General features: G+C 40.9%; 1 protein-coding gene across 3 annotated transcripts in view; it reads right to left on the bottom strand.

Annotated features, from left to right (window-relative positions):
• Positions 1 to 21,872, bottom strand: part of slc1a2b (solute carrier family 1 member 2b) — a 28,195-nt gene extending 6,323 nt beyond the window's left edge. The window contains exons 1-7 of one of the 3 annotated variants that reach the window (XM_010732718.3): positions 21,571 to 21,872; positions 4,288 to 4,427; positions 2,426 to 2,578; positions 1,831 to 2,081; positions 1,438 to 1,588; positions 582 to 708; positions 56 to 289 (exon numbers count right to left, since the gene is read on the bottom strand). In XM_010732718.3, the coding sequence (XP_010731020.1) occupies positions 56 to 289; positions 582 to 708; positions 1,438 to 1,588; positions 1,831 to 2,081; positions 2,426 to 2,578; positions 4,288 to 4,417 (1,046 nt within the window). In that variant the 5' untranslated portion in view covers positions 4,418 to 4,427; positions 21,571 to 21,872. Of the gene's footprint in view, positions 1 to 55; positions 290 to 581; positions 709 to 1,437; positions 1,589 to 1,830; positions 2,082 to 2,425; positions 2,579 to 4,287; positions 4,428 to 7,189; positions 7,497 to 21,570 lie in introns of those variants that run through there. The other 2 variants (XM_010732717.3, XM_010732719.3) reach the window with 2 other exon arrangements.
• Between the last annotated feature and the right edge of the window lie 2,612 nt (positions 21,873 to 24,484).

Genomic DNA, 24,484 nt, shown 5'->3' with positions numbered 1-24,484 from the left:
TTGTACAAATTGTATTAATATCAAGACAGAACTATCAATTTAATTCGATGCTGACCTGGAGGCTGTCCCCAGGGCAGTGATCCAGGCCTGGAAGATGCCCAGGAAGAAGGTGAAGGGGTTTTTCCTGACGATAACAAAGTAGATGCTGGGCAGGAAGATTGCTCCGTGGATGATGAGGCCAATAATCACAGTGATCATATACATGCCCAGCTGCCTGGCCACCACCTCCAGATCCTTGATGGAAATGATCTTACCACAGATGAGACAGGCAATACCGAAGGGAGAGTACCTGACAAGATGACAATGCTTTGGTTATTTCTTTAAATTTAACGTACAAGATAAATAATTTGTCTGGACACTAATTCTATTTCACTCAGCTGTAATCCAGTGAAATATTGGAATGAACTGAGAAATAACTAGGCAATAACAGTTATAACTAGGCAATAACAGAGAAATAACTAGGCAATAACAGTTATTTCTTACTTAAAATTATTAAATGAGTTTCAAAATGAGTCAATGAGATCCTTATGATATTAAATGAGTTTCAAAATGAGTCAATGAGATCCTTATGAGATACTAACCACATGATCATGATGACAAGTTTCATCACAATCTCATTGAGGATGTTGAAGAAATCAATCATGAGTCTGGCCTTCTCTCCCATCTTGCCCATGCAGATGCCAAATGCAATAAAGAAACCAATCAGACCTGTGACAGAAAATCATAAATGTATCAGATTGATCATGTGTCATATGAATAGGCTACCAGCGTGCACAGGTGAGATGGCTCCCATATCAGGGTTATTATTATTCAGAGATGAGAACTTCTACATTTACAGCCAAAAAACATGAGATTTGTCCATATTTTTCAAATTCTGTAAATGTAAGATTGTAAAGATTGCTTTTATTTTTAGCCATGCTAGCAGCACAGGCATGGGAATGGCAGTGTCAGTTGGTTAGTTTACCATTTCCACCCAGACTAAAATATCTCAACAACTATTTGATTTCATGGACTGCCATGAAATTTGGTTGAGATAATCATGGTGCCCCGAGAATGAATTATAATGACTTAGGTGACTCCCTGACTTTTCCTCTTGTGACCCGAAAAGTCATAGTTTCCCGTTTTAATGGATTGGAGACAGACATTCATGGTTCCCAGATGATATATCCAACTTTGTTTTTTTGTGACTCACAAGTTGTGTCTTGTAAGGTTTTGAGTGAAATGTCTCGACAACTATTGATGTATTGCCAAGACATTTTGACTCCCCTTCAGGATGTTGGTCAAAATTATTAAGTAAAAAACTTTTTATTACATTGGCCTATGAGTAAAAACCTGCAAAATGCCTTGTACAGCCTCATAGAGCTGCTAGCATAGACTCTTGGTCTTGTTTAATGTCAATTGTTCATACATTGTGAGTGTTTTCAGTTGGTTACATACCCAGAACATTCATGCCACTTTTGAACTGCAGCGACTTTTTGATGACAAACTGAGGCTCCTTGGTAATGTTAGCCACCAGACCCTCTATGGTGGTGGTGGCATTGACCTCCTCCTCAACAATCACCTCTACCTTCTTTGTGACTGTCTGGATCTGAAGTTAAAGGAGGGAAAGACACTGGTGATGAGTTTAATAACCAATACTGGTATCAGCTATGATGTATGACACTTGTGCCATACATCATATCAGTAATTGTTTTTGGCAATCTGCTTTTTCTTTGGTGGGTCTTTATAATCCAGTATGCAATATTTTCATATATTACAGACAGATCAAGCATCTATGAGACTTCAACATTAAGCCAATTGTATCATCTTGTTATTATCATCCTCGATTACCTGTTGGAAACAAGCCTGCACCAGGTTTTCTGGGAACAGGTTCCTGATCAGATCAAAGAAGGCATCCAAGCTGGACACCTCATCATTTTTCTCGCCCTCGCCCAGATTCTCCTTCAGCTTGGGATTGCCAGGGTGAATGACTAACACCAGGATGACTCCCAGGATAGCAGCAATGATAGTGGTGGACATGTAGTAGACCATAGCTCTGGTGCCCAGGCGACCACTAGATTTGGCATCCAAACCAGCGAGACCTGCAGCCAAAACAAGCAAGATTATGTTTACCTGGTAATTACTTGGACTTGAATTCATTGGAAACGCTGACTTAATACTGTGGGCCATGAAGGCTGAATGCAGAAACAATTAGGGGATTACATAATGGTGTTTCATCATGTGCATGATGCATGCCATGATGTCTTACATGAAATTTCAATTTCAGAATTAAGATTGTAATAAAAACAGTGCTGTTTCCTCGTGTCTATCAGCCACCCAGTTGTAGTATGAGTACGTATGTGCATGTGTGTAATGATAAAATGTATGCAATATCTTTATTATAATAATATAACACATTTACCATAAGTTATAAGTCACACTGTACCTGTGATTAAACTGGAGATGATAAGTGGCAGGATCAACATCTTCAGCATCCTCATCAGGATATCTCCAGGAAAAGCAATCACCATGACAATATCTGGGTGGATCGGGGAGGCAACACGAAGCAGCATTCCTGCCACAGCTCCCAAGATCACACCTGAAGTGCAAAGAGGAGTGTGAGTGAATACAACTACAGTGTACAGAAAAAGAATAGAAATAGAAAAGAATCAAGAATGAAATCAGATATTTCATTTGATTTCAGTTTTGAGCCATTTATTATTTATATTAATAAATACTAATTATAATATTATAACAAATGATCAACGATTTTCACCTTAAGGATGCCTTTATAACTGACCCATGTCATATTATTTCAGCTGTTTGGTGCTGTACAACAGGCTTCTGTTACTTTAGGAGGTAGGTTGCAAGGATAAGAAAGGAACCTGCTATGAGATGGTAAAGCTCATGGCGGATTAAGAGCTGATCTCTTTGAAGCAGTAGGGAGGAGGCAGCATGTCAGATTTCCTGGTGAAGCATCTGCAATCTCTGCAAACCCAAATGTTTTCACTTTGTGTCAGGTCATGTAAAAGAGTCAAATACTGGGATTCAATATAAGCGTGATTAAAAAGATCTTGGCTCTAATCTCAGGTTCACCTTGTAACTCACTGGGATGTTTCTGGGATTTCTTTTGCTACCTTACATATCCTCTGTTCTCCATTCACTCTCAAGCCTAAAAACAGTGACATTTGAAACATCATTCCCTCCCAAACAAAGCCACTGTTGACCTTTGACATATGTCTCTTCCAACTAACAGTTCTTTTCCTGCCACACAGTGTTTCCCCCCCCAAAATTAAAGACCTCTCTTAAGATGACCTCCATGTGCTCTAACCCCCTGGAAGCTCTGCCTACCAGGCCCAGTAGTCGGCCTCTGTGTCTGCCCGTCTCACGCTAGACAAAACTCCAACAAACAAAACCCCTCCCATGGCTGCACTTCCTATGCTACCACCGCCGCACTGCCAAAGATCACACACAGCCCGAGACATTGTTTAATAACACACACTGGAATCAAAAGCTCTCCAGCTTTTATTAAAAAAAAAAAATTGTAAGCTGTCCTCTGTGCTTCAATCTATCCTCCAGTCTAGCAGCATCCTGTGGATTCTGCACACCCAATGATTTTGGATGGCACTTGATTTCCTGTGCCTTCTCTTTGGCCCATTTGCAATTTCTTTCATTCAGGCTCTTATCTGCCAAGTGACAGATGATCAATGATCATGCTGGCTCACTTGCTTTGTGAGCGTCCTGCCAAGTGGGGTGAGATGTACACATTACACATGCTCACACAAACACACATTTTGTGCAAGCAGGGTTACAAATAGGCATACGCACCCACACACATGTGTGGCCTATACACACACATATATAAGCATTATAGAGTTTTGAAATGATAAGATTACAAGGAACCACATAGTATAATAATAACCAGAAACTGCATCACTACTACAAGATTCCTTTTCTTCTTTTCATTAAATCTCCCCCTGTGGAGGAGCAAGCCACTGCTGTAATTATGATATTTTCCATGCACCACCACAGGCTGTTTGGGTGTCCAGTGCTGCAGAGAGCTTTTGATAGCAACAGGTGGCACAGAGCTGGGTAAGGTCGGAACACCCAGTCATCTTAGTGTCTGGTACACTGAGCAGGCACAGATGGCATCTCCTCCTCATATTACAAGCAAGCTGTATAATCGAGCTCTGAGTTAACAGAACGATGAGCTCAGTGGTGGCTAGTGCCCATGTTTAGCATCCCCCTAGGTCTTTATGGAAGAAATAAAGAAAGATACAAAAATAGAGTGGCCACAAGGTTACTTACCGAGGACAGTGAGTGTGAGCAGAAGGTTCTTGAACATCTTGGAGCAGATTTTGGCACATTTGGACTGAGGCCTGGCCTCAATGGGCTCCAGGTGACTCTCGTGCATCCTCACCTCAACTTGTTTAGGCATACTGTTGGCACTGTGAGAAAGAGAGAGAAAGAAGAACACATGAAACACTCATAGCACTAACACTAATGCAAAACCATGTGGCTGAAGCCCTTCAAAAACACCATACAGCATTATTATTCACTGAGTGTATATATGATGTACATGTTATGTGACATGTAGTCAATGTGAGAACAAGACTGTACAATAAAACACATAAAATCAGAAATCAGAACTTTTGGATGTGCTTGATGTCTCTGAAAACCATGATATAGTTAAAAACAAAGCAGTGCAATGAAATGTTGCACGCATTCAAATGTGTTGCCAAGCTGTCACTCCAACACTGTTCATGGTTACTATAGCATCCAACAGATGGAAGCTGACTACAAGCTGCTGCTTGTAAAAATGTTTGTCCTTTGGGGAAATACTTCAGACATGAAGCATGTCAAGTCAGTTTATTAAAACACGTGTGAGTAGTAGTAAGTAGTAAAGAATTTGATGAAATTGACAGTACAGGCATGTCTAGATTATGTAATGTGACTGACTGTAATGACTTTGACAAAAAGACATGACATGTATGTTACACGCACTACATCAACATACACGGGACAAACAGTGGAGTAAACCACACACTTAGTTAAATTACAAACAAAAATCAAAATTTCATATTACGGCATTTGTATGTGTTTTTTTTAATTAATTGCTTTATGAAGTTGTTCACAATCTACACAATCACAGGCAAAAATCCCCTGGTGATTGTCTAGAGATATCTATTTGCAACGGCAATGAAAAAGTGAAATAAAAGCCAACATGACAAAAGTTTGATGAAGTACAGTGAGAAGGGACTTGCAGATTCTCTCTTGCAGTTATGTTGATTGTGTGACGGTAAACTGAGAAGCACACAAAACAACAAATACAATTGCAGGAAGAGAGGAGCTTAATTCATTAAATGAAACGTGATTTCCTATTATATGCAGCACAGAACAGTTTCCTGACGTCCCGTCGAGATATGAATGACTTTGTCAGGGAGAAGAGAGCCAGCTGTGTCTGTCACATGTCAGTGTTCAAAAGCTCTTTCAGGGAAAGTGAGAAATAGAAAGAAAAAGAGGCGCAGTAGCTTTATATTTATCGTCTCTTCAACAAGTTGGGGGAATAATCTATCAAATTGTCTTCGCTTGATTTGACATCTTTTTTTGTCTATGGGGAAATAGAAGCGTCTATGTCGCTTTTCATAACCAATAAGCCCATGAAAATGTCTGCTGAGATGAATTGCAAAGAAAAGCAAAAAAGAAATAATGCCACTTTGACCTTTCACCTCACCCCTGGGGTTCATGGCTTAAAACTCACAAATGGAAGCCTCAGTAGTGGGTTGTTGCGTTTTTTTGTTTTTTTGTCCTCACACCCTCCCCCCATAGTCCATGATGAAGTTAGAACACTTCATAGATATTAATCATGTTGGCTGTCAAGCTTTTTTGAAAAGCTGAAATTTGATCAAAGACAAGACGGGGAGATCAATAGGAAACTTCCTCCCAAACAAAAGGCTTTTTATGGTGGTATTGTTGTTGTGAAAATAGTCACTAATAATTCCACTTGAACACACACACACACAGACTCGCACATTTACACACACCTCCCCCAGCTCTGTGTATTGCTGTGCTTGGCTATTGGGACAAACAGATGGACCAGTCCTATCTCTTCTTATTAATTTCAAAGTGAAGTGTGAAATACAGAAAATAGATGCAAACAGCAACAGAAACTCTAAACCATCTAACTTATTTCATCCCTAAGATAAAAACTGAATGAATTAGTAAAACCCCCGGAAATAAAATGGCAAAAAAATGTACCATGTAATCCCATTTGATAAGAATAATGAGTGCTGCTAATTGAATTCTCACCCTTTTCTCTCACTTTCTTTATTTTTAGCACTTTTAGAGAGAAAGAGGAAGCAGATGTTGGACGTCACAGAGGTCGGATATTATTCTGTCACGATCCTCTCATTAGCGCTTCTCTCACTGACTCACCAAGACAGATGAGAGAGTGGGCTTGTGCGATCCAGTGATAAAAATGAAAATGTATAGCCAAGAGTAATCAGCTGCAGCAGAGAACTATCAACAGGAAATAGCTTTGTTCTTTATTACAGAATAATTCTACTGGATGGCAAATTCTCCCTGCTGTACATAAATTAGCCTTTATTGATGTTACATGAGCTTAATTATGTTATTGTATGTTATCATGTCATATGAATTAATTCTCTCTGCCAGACAGATTAGTTCTATTAAGTTTTCAACACGTGTTCATATCAAATGGATATGAGCTGCTTCTATTAGAAACTGCAAATACGAGAGAAGTCACTGAGATGTTTAGAGGTTTAGGTAACCCTAACAAAACCTCATAATTTAAAATCATTACATTCACATACAGACACACACGCACATTCATGCACAGTTTCTTCTGTGCAGTCTCTAATGGGATCATCTTATAAACCGGTTAATCTTTGCAGAGGGCTTAGTCAGATTAATTGCATTACAGGACTGTGAAGCCATGAAGAATTAATGAAGGTCTTAATAAAACAACACCTGATGTCAACCCAACTGAAAGGTGCTTAAATTCTTTTAAATTATAAATCCATATTCACATACAGTCTGGAGAAGCTCAATAGGTATATTTTCTGCTGATACACTAAAAAATTACTTTTAACTTGAGTTGCTTGATTATTATTTAATTATTAAAGTAACTGAAGGGAATAAACGGAAACTAAGAGTGAAACTATATTACGCCCACGTTCAGAGTACTTACTTCATTTCTGTTGGAGTTGAGGTAAGTGCTATATACATTGACCAGGGTCAAATCTCCAGCCTTTGGTATTTCAGAGTGAATCAGCAAAAGAAATCGTTAGTAGGATCCTGACTGCTCCATCCAAAAATGTTGCCACACGTCAGCAGATAAGGTCCCAGGAACAGCCGGTGGCTGAAAATCACTCGAGCTCTGCTGACAGCTAACAGCTCTCAGCTGTCCACCGGCTTTTCCAAAGCATCCAGAGAGGATCAGGTCAACACAGCCCAAACAACCGCCCAGTCACAGCCACAGCAACCTGAATTGCCCCATCTTGATGTCTGCATACCCCCCCCCCTCCACAAAAAAAACTCCTCTACTCCCCCCCACGCCTCCACCCCCTGACCACTACCACCACCACCCACAACCAACACACACATACAGAGCACACACACACACACACACACACATGCAACGAACGTAGAAATAAATAAATAACTAAAAGAAGAAGAAGAAGTAGAGGGAGGAGTCAATATATGAGCTTAAGAGTCAAATCCCTCAGAGACCCTCCATTCCCTGAATACAGTAATCCCCCTAGAAAGCATGCTCCCAGACTCATCCAGTGATAGTGAAGCATCGGCCAGGCCTGCTGGAGATGAGCATGATGATGCCTACTAATGCCACAATGCAGACAGGAGTGCTTTGTAAGTAGCCCTTTTGCTGAGAGTGGAATAAAACACAATGGCAGATTTAATATCCATAATGTTGACGTTTTGGCTCATTCTGATAGACAGCAGATGAGAGGGTGAATGTAGTTACACTACAACATAATACTGTCACCATAAGCCACAGTGGTCCAGGAGCATATGAGGTAGGCTTATACTCTGCACTCTACTATGATTATGTCAAGACCACTACAATATACGGCATATAATCTCCATAACCTAAAAGAAAGGAAGATAGGCACATGATTGAACATATTCAAGTCACACACACTCCAACATATAGATTTACGTTTCCCCACTATTCAGTAAAACTCCAAAGCACGGAACTCCAAAGCCCGAATGACCGACGTGATTCATGTGAGGATGGTGTCACGCTGGTTTCCCTCTAGTCTCCCAGCAGCATGGGACTTCACATCGTATTGAGCAGTATCACATTATTCTAATTAGGGAAATGTGTTGGAAAGCTATTTCCTCTTCAAACAAATGACCAACTGCCCAACAAAAGCCAGAGGAATCCCATCTCTGCCGGCAAAGGTTGTGTCATGAGAAATCACTCATCCTAAATCCCTTGACATGTCATACTGATTCAAAGGGTGCTCTCTGGGAATAGCGAGCATTTATGGGATGGGAGCGAGAGAGTAGGACAGAGAAGAAGGGGTTACATGGGTGAGTAAGAGGGACACTAGGGGAGAAAGGGGTACTGGGGTCACACCAGCACCTCTCAGCCAAGAGAGGGGCCTGTAAGGGGAAGGCTGAGGCAGCCATATCTACTCTTGGCTGGTACCATGTGAAGCTCTCTGCTTCCTCTCTCTTCCTTCTGAGGGGCTTTGTTTCACACGCAAACAGTGGCAGTGGCCCCAACTCGCCCGGCCAAGCGCTGCATCCAAACTGGCAGGGGCGAGAAAAGAAGGGAGGGGGTTCGATTGGGATAGGGTATAAGGGTATAGCAAGGGGGGGGGGTGCAGTGGGCATGTCCAGAATGCCAGTTCTTTCAGGCCACTGATGTCATGCCTGTGCCCACCGTGGGAGAGCAGCGGAGGGACTAAGGCGCCCCTTTCTCTTTCCCCCTCCACAGTCTCTTTTTCCAGAATGAATGAATCTTTCAGAAGCTGCAGCCCATTGTGTCCCATAATCGACGGCGATTATCCCGATTTTATGCTGCCTTCCCAGTGCGAGGAGGTTCCCTGAGTGCTGGTATTGAGGACCGCTGCGATGCAGCAAGGACCACGAGGGGTTGTCCTAGCAACACTCTGCGGCTTAGAGAGAAGGGGATGAAGGGGAAAGAGGAAGCTCACAGCCACACACACACACACACACAGCATACAAACACATAGACTACACACATACACCACATAAAGATGGGGTACAGCTTGAAAGATTAGCAAAAGGATAAACACATTACATCTTTACCTCGCCAAAGAAAATTTCATTTCACAGACAAAGAAGTAATGAAGCATTCAAAGACTTTACAGGACATTAGAGCTTCTTTTGTGCCCATGCATAATTAATGAGCTACTGTCACATGCTTTGCTAAACAATGTCACTCATCAACGCGCTTACATAGTAATAAGCACGTTTGCATTAGAGACCGGTTGCATGTATATACTTGTCCAATTCAGCTCGTTGGGATCTATGTGATAGCATAGAGGATGATGTAAATGAGAATACAAGTTTCCCACTGGTCTCCGGAGGGGCCCGATGCCCGTTCTCATGACTGGTGCATCACAATATACTGTGAGGTAAAGACAACTGGAGCTGGGCCAGGCTCCGGATATATCTGGGCCCTCTGGGCCTCACAGCCACTTGCAATGCAGTGGGAAGAAATGAACTCACACATACTGGCTGCCTAGGAGCTGTGAAAAAGCCCCCCTCAACTTCTACAGCCTCCCCCACCCCTTCCAAATGAAGCTCTCAGCAAACACTTCAGGTTGTGCTGTGCATAGGAAGTGGGAGATAAATTCCAGCATCTGAAGAAAGGGAAGCTTTGTCACTCTATGCCCCTCCATTCTGTTTTCTTAGATGGTTGTCAGAATGAATGCATTTAGTGATGGACAGTGATAGAGAGATGTGTAGAGTTTCATGCAAATCTGGATTATTCCATCAGCAGTGTAACCTACTGTTTTTCTGGAGCTTGGTAAAAAACAGAGAAGACCCTCTAGGAGCGCTGCCCATGAAGAAACAATATATCCTATGCGCAGAGAGAACAACTTTCCCATCGGGTAGAAGTTGACTTAAAATCACCCCTTTAGTATACGTTTCTCTTTCTCTTATACTATCCAAATACCTTTTGTTTGTCAGCTACTAATATCTAAAGAAAAAAGATATGGAACAATTTAAAGAAATATCTGTTACATTAGGTTCATACCTTCCTCTTATCTACTAAAGAGTCCTTTAAGAGTGTCCACTGCCTGCATATATTCATGCACCTCAGTCGGTTCTCAATCATCTAAAGGACACAACGCACTTTGTCAACCCTTGGTGCTACTATATCAACTAATACAGGTAATACCATTTCAGGTATCTTGAAAGGTTTGTTTAACCAAGTTAAATTTTGGTGCTCAGAGTCACTCAGTGGTGCCATTGAAAGCTGTCTTGAACCATTACCAAGTTAACTCTGCAGTGAGAATGCAATCTGATCAAAGACCGGCCCAGAGTCAAAGAAATTGCACATTGAATGAAACAAATATTAGCTCATAATTACACAGTTTCATGTTGTCATGAATCAATAAGTGCAGTGCCACTGGCATGTTTTAAAGAATAAGAATCTGCAATACGAAAAATAATGTTTTATTTAGATCTAGTAAGTTAGTAATACTTTATTCACACCATGTATTGTCTACTATTGACCTGTTTAACACTTGCACATATTTTGATTTATTTAAGGCTACCTTCACTGTGTTTGGGCTGTCTGGTCTTGAAGGCTTAATCCATCCAAACAGATATGGGGTAGCAGGGCAAGCATTCAGTACCATGGTCAGTGACACAGCTTCAGTCCTTAGCTCACGTTGACCTGAGCTGTAGTGCTGAAGGAGCTGCTTTCACCACAACTGGTCCAAGTTGGTCCTATAGTTAGCATTCTAGTGTTAAAGAGCCCTCACTAGTCAAACATACCACTATTGTCAAATGATTAGCATCTAACACTGCTCCACAAGGAATTCACCCACAAATCCCTATTTGGCAGATATTTTATGTCTTTGACAGTTCTATTGAAGAAAACAAAACTTTACAACAGCTGTAACTCCTGATTTTTGTACTTTGCTCACTCTTCCATTTTTATCACCCTATTTTACAATCAGGGTGCATCAGCATCCAACGCATGATTGAACCATACTGTACGTGCCTGTCCCTCAGCTCATCCTCTAAGGTTTCCCTTTGTTTGGCACAACTCTTTGTGTCTATAATGAGGCAGTCATTAGAGAGAGCCTCTGGGAATCCTGAGGCTAGTGTTGTAGTGTGCATAGGTCTCTCAGATGTGACCAATCCCACTGCAGTTTTGTGCTAATAGCCTATTACGCAGTGAAGTGGTTGTTATAGGAATGAATTGGGTGATTTCCCATTCATCTGGATAATATCTGCACAGAGACAACCTACTTCACAGCCAGGAAAAAAACAGTTGTTGTCACTCAGATTAAATCCTCGTCCACACATTTTTTTTTAAAATTTGCTTTCCATTTCTATTGTATTCCAACTCCCTGGCATTCATATTGCATGTCTCAGCTTTTGTAACTTTCACTTTTCAGTGTCTTAACTGTGATACTATATTTTCAGTGAGGTCCTTCAAAGCTGCAACCAAAAGGGTTTTTATTTCTGCCTGTCCAGTATCCCCTATCCAAAGCTGCACAGATGAAAGGTCAGCTGAGAAAAGAAGATCTTATAGTTATTTGAGATTTTCTTGCTCTACCTCCCCACAATCTCCTGTATCAAATGAGGGTTCACACACGTACTACAGACACAGTCATCTCTTTCCTCCTATAGCTGTGTTCATGCTGGCTGCATATGAAGCAATGCTACTATCATTGGCAAAGGAGCATCTGTTTAACAGAGCTGGCTATACAGCAGCATGCAGCTTTTGATGGCTTTGGTCCGATCCCCACAGGAGCTCATTAAATCTGCCAGTAAGGCAGGACCACCCCACCCCCCACTACAACCATCGCTATGGTATACCCGCTACATTGCTGAGAGGGGGATGACAGAGAGAGAGAGAGAGAGAGAGAGATAGAGAGAGAGAGGCGTATGGTAGACAGAAGGAAGGGTGGGAGGGGTGAAATGGCGAGAATGCCATATAAAGATAGATGTGTAACAATGTATGGGGGAAGGGTGTAGGAAAAGGGGGGAGGGTGGAAAAAGGAAGGTGTGGCTGATGAAGGTAAGGATGGAGACAAAGGAATGGAATGGCAAACAGATGAGAAAATGAGTGAAGGTGGGGAGAAAAGGTGGTGCGAAGGTCAGATTAAAACAATCAGTTGAAGTGGAGAATGAGATGCCGCTACATAATATACAGAATATGAAGGGCTTCTGAGTTATCAGGTTATCTGTGGGATACATAAAGAGCTGACATCTGTGTTGGGCAGCTGGCCCTGTAAAACGGGATTAATGCACAAATCACGTTTCATACATCACTGGACTCACCTGCCACACTTCCAATTTAAATATATGTAGACTACACATGCACAAATGATTCCCTTTGCTTACATGTGTGTGTCTATATATAAATGCAAGCATGTACATACACACACACACACAATATTGTACTGTTGTCTATGGTCATAAATCAGTTGGTCCAGTCTCATGGTATGGGAGGCAGGGCGTCGGGGGTTACAGTCTCACTCAGGATTTGCCAATAAGAGGACTAAGGAGGATGGATGTTCTCTCACTAATTAAACACTGGAGTCTGCAGGGACTGAGCACAGCCTGCAGCAGTGGCCATGCCCTGCTCTCCTCACACCACCCCGCAGTGTTGACAGAAAGGGCATTCCTGCACACACACACACGCACACGCACACACACACATAGCTCATTACACCAGACAGCTAGGATGTACAACCACGAACACACACACACACACACACACACATAAACGCATTTCTAGCACAAGACTCACTGAATCCTAAAGACCAATATTCAAAATCAAAAATTTTGTAGCGATGAGATAATGTTTATCTCTAAGGGTAGTCGAATAAATGAATGGAAAATGCCACCGTTTAAAGTTTTCAGCTTCATATCCACCACGGGCAGAGGTACTAGAAATATTGTGGCTGTATATTGTCGAACAACCAACGGAAATAAATAGACATACTATAGATTACAACTAGACTCGTACAGTATGCTTGGTTTAAATTACTCTTGTGCTTTTGGGATATGTACCATATGGTATGCACTGGTTGGATGTCATGCTATGCTTATTACTGTAACATACTGTAAATAGACATGACCTATGGTGATGTTATCATGCATACATTTATGATTATCTAATTCAAATGATGTTTTTTGATGGTCCCCCCCACATGTATGTAGTGCTATTTTTCTAATTGAAACACTTTTTGTCTGTGTATCTGCACTGAGGAAAACACATCACATCAAGGATGACCAGAATACAGTGGGGAAGCATGTCAGGAAAGCAGGGAAGTGTGACAGAGCTGTCACTCCTTCTGTCTCTCTCTCTCTCACAGTATGCATATCTCTTGCTCATTACACTCTCTGTTTCAGTCTCTCCCCCTTTCTCTCTCTGTTTTTTCTGAACATCAGCTATCAACTGAAGGAGTGCCTTCATCTGTTATGCACATTTGACAGACGACGCATTTCAACATGAAAAGCACTCTTGTTTCCAGGCACCAAAGTACACTGGATACTAATAAAACCTTTGGAGTGTGACAACCTGGTGTGAACCCAAAAGAAAGTTTAGCTTTAAACAATTTTACCCTTTTAGAAAATCAAAACCTGAGTCTGTGCTGTAAGCTGTACAGTAAGTATGAAGTGCTTTCCTTTCAGGACCACTTGACACTGACACTGTTCTTTCAGAACCACATGTATACACACGACTCAGGAGTGATTTTCTTTAATATCACTTTAATACTTTGAAAATAAGAGCTAACTGTTTCCTATTACTAGCTGCTTCACGTGAAAAGCCACAGAGGGACTCCTCTCCCGCTCCTCAGTTCATTGTTTTTCTTTCCACGTCATTATTCGCCGCATACTTTGTCAAACTATGTAAATATTTCTTCAGTCACACGCAGCACTGGAATGCCATTGAGAGAGAATGAGCTCGCTGAGGCTTTTTCTGCCGCCTAATTATGACAGCCTGTCTATAGTCACAGTCAATCATTATCAGAACCTCTGGGCAAAAACATTTCCAGCACACTTCCGCTGTTTGATCACAGTCATAACCAAATCCCCAGAGCACGCTCGTGTTAGCTCATTCAGAGGAAGGTAAACCCCCTTCAGGCAAGATTTAAGGCACATAACACAAATTCCCCGAAATCCTGGTTCACTGTAATCCTCGTACAAAACGAAGACCCAGGATTCCCAGTAAAGTCAGGATCCATCTGGATCCTCTAGTATGTAAGACAGATTTTAAAATACTTAATAAATAATGGATTTAACTTGACAATCTACTTGTACAGTATTTATGATAGATAGATAGATAGATAGATAGATAGATAGATAGATAGATAGATAGATAGATAGATAGATAGATAGATAGATAGATAGATAGATAGATAGACATGCATACATACATACATACATACATACATACATAGAGCTCCTAATTAACCAGTGCATAATGTGGTGAGCCAAAACCCTCAAACAAAACCCTCTCTGTGTTCATCGGCCATTGAGGCAAGCCGCTCTTGGAACATGCCACCCCTACTAGAATAATGGGCCACTTTACAGGCCTCCAAGTTAGTTCACAGAATCTAGAGCTGGGAAACCGCTAGCACAGGGTTCATGGGGAGGAGGGGCAATTTAATTGTTTCCTTCGTTTTTGTTTTTGTAACCCCCCTCCTCTCTCCTCTCTCCTCTCTCTCTCTCTCTCTCTCTCCTCTTTTAGTTTTGAAAAGGGGGCTGACAAACATGCAATGAAGGGGATTGTTGTGTGTTCCGCTGGACAAGTGGGTGAGGTAAACAGAACTAGACTGCATCAGCTGGGCTGGTCGGGATGGGATAGGCTGAACAGTGGGGAGCAGCATACACGCAGAAGGTGGATTGGTCGAGGGTCTGTGACGTAGGAGGGGTCAGGGCTGTTTTGGGGGAGAGGAGGGTAGGAGGGGTAAAGCGTCCTGTGGGCGAGAGAGCAAAAAGGGGTTTATTCCGGAAGAAGTGGGAGGTGGACATGGGTGCTGGGGTTACTCCTCCGAGTGTGGGCATTGTATTTGGTGCTGAAGTTCTCATGCATGTCTCGTTTTGGCTCCCTAAAATGTCCGAAAGTGATGGAGCTCTCCACGATTAAGCGGACAAGTGGCAGCTCTGCTCTGCGCTCCCACAGCTCAGGCTATTTACATACTCAAGAGGAACATTAATGCCGGCCGATCCCCCCGAGCTGAACAAAGAAGCACACAAACCTGCCTCAGAGGCCCATTACGCACTTAATTGAGGATTTGTGGAATAGTAAAAAGGGGGCAAAGGAAGAGGAAGGTGGGTGAGATGGGGAGGGGTAGTGGGTGAAGTGGGCAATGATACTAGTTTTACTTAAACTTGAACTTTTTTTTTTTTTTACATTATTTTTAGTTCGGTTTGGTCAGCCCTTGGCTGACGGCATGAGGATCAAATATGAAAATGATATCTAGCTACACTTTATCACCATATGAAAACTCTAGGCATCATTAAATCCTTTTTCCCCCATTCATCCTCTTCCTCTTTATTCCCTATTCGCTGATCCTCCCATTATCCTTACTGACATAAAAGCTTTACTCTAGAAAAGAAGGATATGAGGAGAAAAGCAGCCAGAGCTCCTATAAGATGAAAATACAAAAGAAACATTAAAAAAGAAACCAAAAACTATTCTTGTTCTTATATATCTTATATCGAATCTCTCTTAAATTTAAGTAAAAGTAACAGATCTCTGTTGTCTGATATTGGGATATTATTGTGTTGAAGCATAAGGTTCACAGAACAATGACAGAAACAAACATAGCTTCCTCTGATAACCAGTGTGAATCTGTCAGACTGCTTCTTGTGACAGTTGTTCAGATGAAGTCTTCTATTTGTTTGCAACGAATCACTTAATGTGCTTTAATTATGATTCTTTTGTTGTTGAATAATGGGATGATTGTTCTCAGTGGCATGGTCTTTGGTGCCAAGAGAAAAAACACCTCCCCGCCTTTCCCTTTACCAATCACTCTTAGAGCAGAGTGACTCCCCCTGCTGACCTGAATTCCGATGGAGCAGGTGCCAATGGGATGTGGGTGGTTTGAGGTTTTCAGGGAGGAGGACAGTGGCAGTGGTGAAGGGGTGGATGGGATGAGGCCTTCACTGTACAGCAGCAAACACTGACTCAATCCTCTCTAGGGGCCCCCCACCCGGTATGTAAATGATAATGTGCCACAATAATTCCCTTGAATGTACATTATTTTAAAAATAACGGATGAAAACTTAACATTTAAATCGGAGCCAACACAGCCACGATTAACCAGATCAAGTTTGTCCATTTGTGAAAGGAACTTGTAGGTGTGCGGATTATATATTTTAGGATGTGTCAGCCTAACCCTCTTATCTTAGTTATCAACTTTAGTGCAAATTTCTTCAGTGTGGACACATGTAGGCTACTCTGACCATGGCTTTGATCTGTGTCCACCAGGTGAAACCAAACAAAATATTCCCACATGGTCTCTGTATTGGCTGCAAACCAATTTGTAATCTCCTCACTTTTTCCACTAAAAACTACGAGCTCTATCTAATTACGATAACATTTAATTTCAGAATCGGGTATTTAAATTAAAGTCCCAATGAATGTTAAGAAATTAGTTTTTGACTCTCATTAATTCAATTTTTCCCCTAATTTACATAATTGCATATTTTAACATAATGTGTATACAGAGGTCATTTGGCTCTTGAATAGGTAGGTTGAAAGGTATTTTGACACTTTATATTTAGCTTTCAGTCTATATTTTGTATTTAAGCAATTTGATCTATCTTAATATGTTTTATCTATTAGATTGTTTTTATTACTATGCTGTGTTACATGTCGTCATGTCAACCCCCAAAAGTTCCCAGCAAGTTATTGTAATGGTAATAAAGTTAACTCAACCCCACTAAATTTATAACTGTATGTTTGTATGTTCTTTACTTGTGTTGTGGGAACATTAGGGAAAATTAAATTTCTACAGCATGATGATCCTCAGACCAAATACAAGTATATGTGAAATAGATGATGGCATTAATCTTTTCTTCATACAATGTTTACAAAAAGGCAGCGGCTAAATTCTGAGGAAACAATTGTTTAAATATTGATTTAAAACGCATGATTACACTTTTGGTGATTATGTTTTGTCCGTACAACGCAGATTATATGAGCAGTTTAATGATCACTACCGTCTCATAGCAGAACTGTAGAGATGCCTTGACCATGGCCAGCAGAGATCTATCGTTTTGCCGCCCAGCAGCAGACTCACTAGTGAATGCTTCTGTTTCTGTTCCTGTGCAGTCATACAGAAGTGAAGGGAGCCAGGCTCTTTTGTTTGGTCAACCCATGGGAAAGGTCTCACACTCTGTTCTGCTTTCTGAGAACTGAAACACTGATTCTATAGGAAAGACTACAAGAGCAAGAAAGAAAAAAAGGAGAAAAGATGAATCCCACATATCAGGAAGACTGACTTCAGGAATACAGTGATGAAAAGCAAGAGCGAGTGAAGGAATACAGTGAGACTCGAGAGCAGAAACAAATGATAATATTAAGGTAATTAGCAAGGGCTGGAATGAGAGGAGCAGCTAAGGGAAGAGAAAAAGGAGTATTGAAAAAGTGAGAAAAAGAGAGACAGAGATAGACGAGCATGAGGGTGGTAAAGAGTGAAAAGAGGAGCTGGATGGCTCTTTGGCAGCTTCAGCGTGTTCCCAGGAGGATTACTCAAGCACTAGATGCCACAGACTGCCAGCAAGACCACAGAGAAGCTCCCTGAATGGAAACACACAACACAAACACACATACACATCTCTGTGGATGTCCCCCTGCCGTATACTGGTGTCTATTTCACCTGTTTCCTCTCCTCCCTCTTTTTTCCACCCCACGTTCTACTGTCCTTTTTCTCTTCCCCTATCTTTTATTCCTCCACTTTCCCCAGCTTGTTCCCCGCCTCCTTTTTCTCACTCTCTATTTTTATCACTTTTTCTCTCTCACTTTCTCTGCAGTCCTTCCGAGCAGAAGCGAGGCCACAGACAGGTAACATATGCTCCTATCTTCAGGCTGCTTGTGTTGGCCTTTTTACAATCTCATGCATGGAGGAGGACATCTGAGGAGAAACTGCCCCTACTTCTACCCTGACCTCTCACTCCATCCTTTAGCCATATATCTCCTTTAAACTAAGACAAGAGTGCTATGTTTTACTGTCTGTCCTCCTCATCTTTTTGCTCTTACTGTCCCTCCCACATATTAAATCTACTCTCCCACTCTATCTAACACTTCTGGCAGTGTAAAATCTCAGTTTGTCTGGCAGAAGCTGAAGTGTTTCCTCATTGTTCTTGGGTTTTATTGTTTTTTCTCAGGCACTAAACTGCGGGGAAGTACATTATGAAGCAGTGTATGAAATATAAAGACAGCAAATAAAACAGGCCAGCACTATATGCTGCCTGTTTGCTTTCTATGTTGTCACGTGTTTAAAAAATCAAATTCTCAATGTGAAAATAAGAGAGCATATTATCACAGTCTACCCACTACATGTGAACATCCTACAGGATTCAATTAATCTTTCAGCTTACTCTGCAATGTCAGTGCAATTTTCTTTTAATCTGTCCATGCCTGCTTACTGGTGATTACTAATTTGCTGGTCTGGTCTACCATTCCCAGTCATTCCCAGAGTACACTGGATTCCTCTTTTAATAATTTGCGAGTACTTCAATCAATCCATACCAACTGTTGAGATTGATTGGTAAAACTTAATTTCCACAGCAAAACACAGTCAATGAAGAAGCTATCAGTTAGTCAGGATATTGATTTTTTTTTTTTTAGACCAGTGTGCTCTTACTTCCTTTTCATATTATTTACCCCTGGCTTGCATATCTCAGCTACCCTCCCCCTATTGTGTGTGTATCTCACAGAAGAACCTCCTTTATTAAACACAAAGGCACACACACACACACACACACACACACGTTCATGTAAACATCTACACTGCCCTGAGTACCCAGAGCGGTGTCTACCCTAATTAAAGTAATGTCTTCACAGATGGTTATCATAACAGATTCTGAGGAATATGACTATGGAGATCGGCAACACTGCAGGGTTTTGTCTGGCTGCGTGAGTGCCTCTGTATGTTGTGGGTGTGTGTGTGTGTGTTAGCATGATTTCTTACTTTCATCATTATTATTAATTTTATTAATTTAAAAAATAGTTTTTTTCATTGATTGTAAAGAAATATTGATAGCACACAATTATTTTAAGATGTTAAAACTTGTTTAGTAATTTCATGTAATCCTGATGGAATCCTGATTCAGTATAATGATTCATTTATCCTGATTCACACATTTCTATGAGGTGATAATAACATAAAGATATTTAAATAAAGATGATTAAATAGAATATATTTCCTAGAACAGCACATGGCAAAACACCCAGGAAATCTTTTGTTTCTATTATTTTCTGACAAATTCAGGTAAAATAGATAAATAGATCTCTGCATGAATTCCCCCCTCACTAATGATCTTCTTCTTCTCTGTAAACAAATGTTAAATATGTGCATGGATGTGAATTCTCATTATGGGAATTGGTTGTTATGGCTGCATTTAAAGCATGTAACCCTCTCACATGGCTTATTTAAAAAATAAAAATAAAAAGATTCAGGCCATGCATTTATATACTAAATGACTCATCCTGCCTTTCAGCATGTGTGAGCTGGCCTTGAATTTCTGTCCTGTTCATTCATGTAAGGTAGGAAATGCCACAGTACAGTAGTTTAGAGAACAGCCTCTGGGAAAAGGACAAAACGCATTAGCTGCATGGACACTTTCTTTTACAGATTCTCCCAGCAATTACACTGAAGGCCAAGGCTTCTTCAGCTCCCAGCCCTGCCTCACAATGCACATGGTGGAGCTGGTTCCTTTCACCAGGGCCACCAGTGGAACACTGCTTGTCAATTAAAAAATCCAACAGGACCAAGCAACACCTGATGAGTTTCCTATCATCATGCTGCTGAGAGAAACATCCTCAACCACACCTTGTACTCGTTTTCAAGTGACAAGCCAAGTCAACTGGCTGTGGTGGTTGATCAGCATTACTGATCAACGAGCACAGCTGGTTTCCATGGTGACATTGATGGTGATGTTGGAAAACTGTGTGTGTATGTGTGTGCGCGCGGGCGCGCGCGTTTTAATATAAAAGAGGAGAAGAGCTGCTACGATTGGCTCAAAATGTGGGTGGTGGTGGTAGCCTAAGGTAATAATCATTCTTATTTTCAGGAGCATTCCCTGCTTCTGTGTAAAAATAAAAACCTTTCTTGGTATAATGCTTTAAATGTGAGAAAAAAATAATAATAAAAAAAGATTTTTTGCAAATTGCAAATAAAATACGCTGAAAACGTTTTCAAGGATGAATAAACTACATAATACACTGCAGATCACAATGTGTTTTCTCTCTCAGATCAGTCATAGCAAGACTTGATATTCAAATAAATGACTTCGTGAACTCAAGCTACAACTTGTTGACTAATAAAAAACATAATTTAGCAAATGCCAAACTGTCACGCCCTGTGTCTAACCAAGATGTATTACTCTCTTAAAAATGTCATTATGAAATGTGTTTTTAGGAAGGGGGTGATTTCAAGTTATTGGATAATTCAGTTCAAAGCAACTTTCTTTTCTTTAAATTATGTCCAACTCTCAACGTTGCGCTTTTGGTTGCAGTAAGGAAAGGGGAGTCCTTTGGTTGAAGAAGGCTGCATTAACTGTCAAACACACAACATCCAGATATTTAAGCATGATCTTTGTCTCTAATACCTGCACCTCTGACACCAAAAGTGTTGCCAACGTCTGATTTCGCAACAAATGTGCAGACTGTTTCCCTGTGAGGGCATACACTGCAACTTATTAACAGATCTTTCATTTACAGCAAACCACTTCGATTTATATTTGGTGCATGCACGTCTTGTGAATCTCGTCAAGAGATGCAGCTCTTTTGTTCTGTAACGTGCAGCAGGAGCGCTCTGCTTTCCGGGCAGGTTGTCACTCTGTTAATTTATGCATATCTGTGAAATATGAATAATGCACAAATAACAAAAATCAAATGTAATTTTAAAGGAGATCTGGTGTTTCCTTGCATTTCTGTGCTTTACCTACAACCATGAACGCCCAGTGCACCGGCATTCATTTCTCGATTGAAGAAATGATTTCAATTAAACTGTAGATTGTGCTGATAAATGACAAATGAAGTCACAATCAATGAAAAGTCACGCACATTCTCATCATTTGCGCCATTGCGCGTTGGTTGACTGGTCCAGTTTTCAAGCTAAAATAAAAAAACCCAAATCAGCATCTTACCTTTGCTGAAAACCACGATGAAAAAAGTTTTTGGTCTTGTCCCCTTGCAGTGTCTCCGTGTCGCATCCGCTTCAGAGAGAGGTCAGCCACAGCGAGCTGCAGAGCGCACAGCGGTCCAGGACAGGAGCGCTTCACAGATTAAACGAAGGGATTTTTCTGTCAGTAAAATCCTAGGAGCTCCGCAGCTCAACGATCCCACTGACTGAGCTCTGCCTCACCTCACTCTTCGGCGCTTTACTCCCCCACCTACCTCCGCCCGTTTCCCCCCTCTTTGTCTCTTCTGCATGGGAATGCCAACTCCCGTTGGTTGAAGATGCAGCCTATACCGTCCTCATCTCTCTCTACCTCTTGTGTTTCTCTCTCTCACCCACGCTCTCTTTCTTACACGCACAAACCCTGATTTGCAAACACTGTCAAAGTTGATGCAAAAAAGAAAAAGAAAAAACTGTTCATGAGGAGGTTGTAGTGCAGAGAACTGGATTTCCTATATTTTATGAAAATCGTCAAAACCCAGCCTAACCCGACAAAGTACCCCAATTAAACTGTGCATTAATATTCAGAAAGGGTTCTGCAGGTTCTCTGATCGTCTCTGCCCTTACTGGCCAGTCTTTGATGTTTGTGACCTTTACTTTGTTGCAATGGCTACTCATTAAAACCAGTAGAAGATTTCCATGGTGAGAATAGCACCATATCTGTCTAATTTTCTGCAGCACTGCGGGTCTAACTTATATGGAATCATCTTTTAGACAACTAAAGGTGACATACAAATTTCTTTGAGAATAATATGTTTAATTTCGGCTTTTGTGGATACCCCTAAAACGGAATAAAACCACAAAATATATGATCAATGTGAATCAAAACCATGGAGAAGAGGAGCGTGGGAACATCATCAAGACAGTGAAAATGGAAACACTTTGGTAACAATAACATTACTACAATTTATCTGTGATTCAAGTGCTCTGAAATCACATTATTGTTTTATTCTCTTAATTCTTTAGGTTGAAAAAAACAAATTTAACTGATAGTTGTCGATTAGATTTAGACATGTTTAGTCAGAAAACCATTTTAAAGTACCAGAGACAAAAAGTTTAAAGTTCAAAGAAGATAAAACACTGAAATGCATAACAAGATTAGACAGCAGGACAATATTATATAAAGACACTGGGTGACACTGTCTGAACGAGAGTGATATTTCTCCTTTGCGAAGAGACTATGGACACTGTCCTCATATAAGGCATTGGCCATTTGTCATTTGTCATCAACTGCCTTAAATCTTTTTTTTTGTAAGCTTGTCTGACAAGACCCTCCTGTCTTTTATGAAATAAAGCAGAATTAAATGGTCTGTAAGCGTCATCCAATGCCAGCTTATCAAACAGCATCTGAATTCCACCCCCACCTAACAGGTTTTTTTTTACTTTCTGCAACCAGCAGTGACACCCACATTATATAGCATGCAGAGGTGACAACATGTACTTTTTAACTATTATCACCACCTTCCATGACAGCAGGCTTTTCACCCCTTCTTCACTTTTACCTTCAGCCACGTTCAGACGAGACTTTGTAGAAACCAGTTAATTTTAAGCATACATGAGGCTACAGAGCTGGGAAATCTCACTGAGACTACATCAGGGTGACACAGGAGAGAGATGTTCTCATCCTGTTTTCTACGAAACAACACTGTTACTTGTCACCGGATATAAGCTGATCTGTTAGCAAAGAGCTCTTTTAAGAGGGAAAACCTCCCCATATGGCGCAGTGCACTCAAGGTCATCCTCATAAGCTTGTAAGACTACTCATGAGAGTAGGTAAAACTGAATTGTTCTTGCAATTACGTTTGACTTAGTGCTCTGTATGCCCCTAAAGCTTATTGGGCAGCAAATGAGAACATTGGGAGTAATAAGAGCAAATCCCCCAAAACTGCTTCAAGACATAGAGCAAGAGTCAGACACTGACTAAGCTGTGTGAGTGGTGGAGCGCCTCTTCAACTGAGTTGAGATTCCTCAAAGTGCAAAGTTTGCATTTTTGAAACTAACCCAACCGTTTTAACATTTGGGTGAGTTTCTGTATGTATCCAATCTGCACTGACTGCTGTGCGGCAGCAATTGTGTGGGCGGCACTAATTAGAGTCCTGACTGATTCAAGTTGCAGCTTTGCCATCATCATCAAAAAAAAGGAGAAACGAAAGGCTATAGTTGGAGTTATGGGCAGAACATGACAGAATAGTGTTCTTAGTTAAATTTATCAGTTTGAGTGGTTCACATGTGGTTGAAAAAGAAGATGGTCAAAACACCTCAGAAAAGTATTTAATCATTAAAGCAGCTGCTTCAGTAGCAGTTAGATAGCTGAACCCACATCTCCATCTGAGAACCCGAACACCCTTACTCTACCCCTAACCCCAATCATCCAGATCCAGACATTACAACAGTTATTGACTCTCTAATTTGTGGTTGATATTTTTGGGCAAAAGATAGACTTCTCTGCTCTAATTGTACTAAGATAAGCCCTTTGGAGTATCTTATCCTTCTCCACTTATAATCCTTAAATACAAATAAATACAGCTCTCCCCTCTATTTCCTCTCAACTTTCACGCTCCTCTGTCTGTTACTGGTCCATAATCTCATCCATTTCCAGCAATCCCAGAAAAGTTCATCTCCTTCTCCTCCCTTGTCTATTGGTAATAATCTCTCTTCAAGATGATACAGTATCTAGAAGTATGGAATACTGGATAATAGAAATATAACTGGATATGTTGTTTGCCACCATTCTGGACACAGGAGCATAAAAACAAAACTTCTCGATGAAAAAAGCAGTTCCACACAAGTGAGAATGAAGATTGAGCCATTATGAGGCCGGTGTAGACAGCTATGTTGATTGAAAAATGAAGTGTATGTGTTGTACCCTGTACCCAGGGTAG

Source organism: Larimichthys crocea, chromosome XXI (assembly GCF_000972845.2).
Source record: "Larimichthys crocea isolate SSNF chromosome XXI, L_crocea_2.0, whole genome shotgun sequence".
Classification (NCBI taxonomy): Eukaryota; Metazoa; Chordata; class Actinopteri; family Sciaenidae; genus Larimichthys; species Larimichthys crocea.
This window is presented reverse-complemented; position numbering and strand designations above follow the sequence as displayed.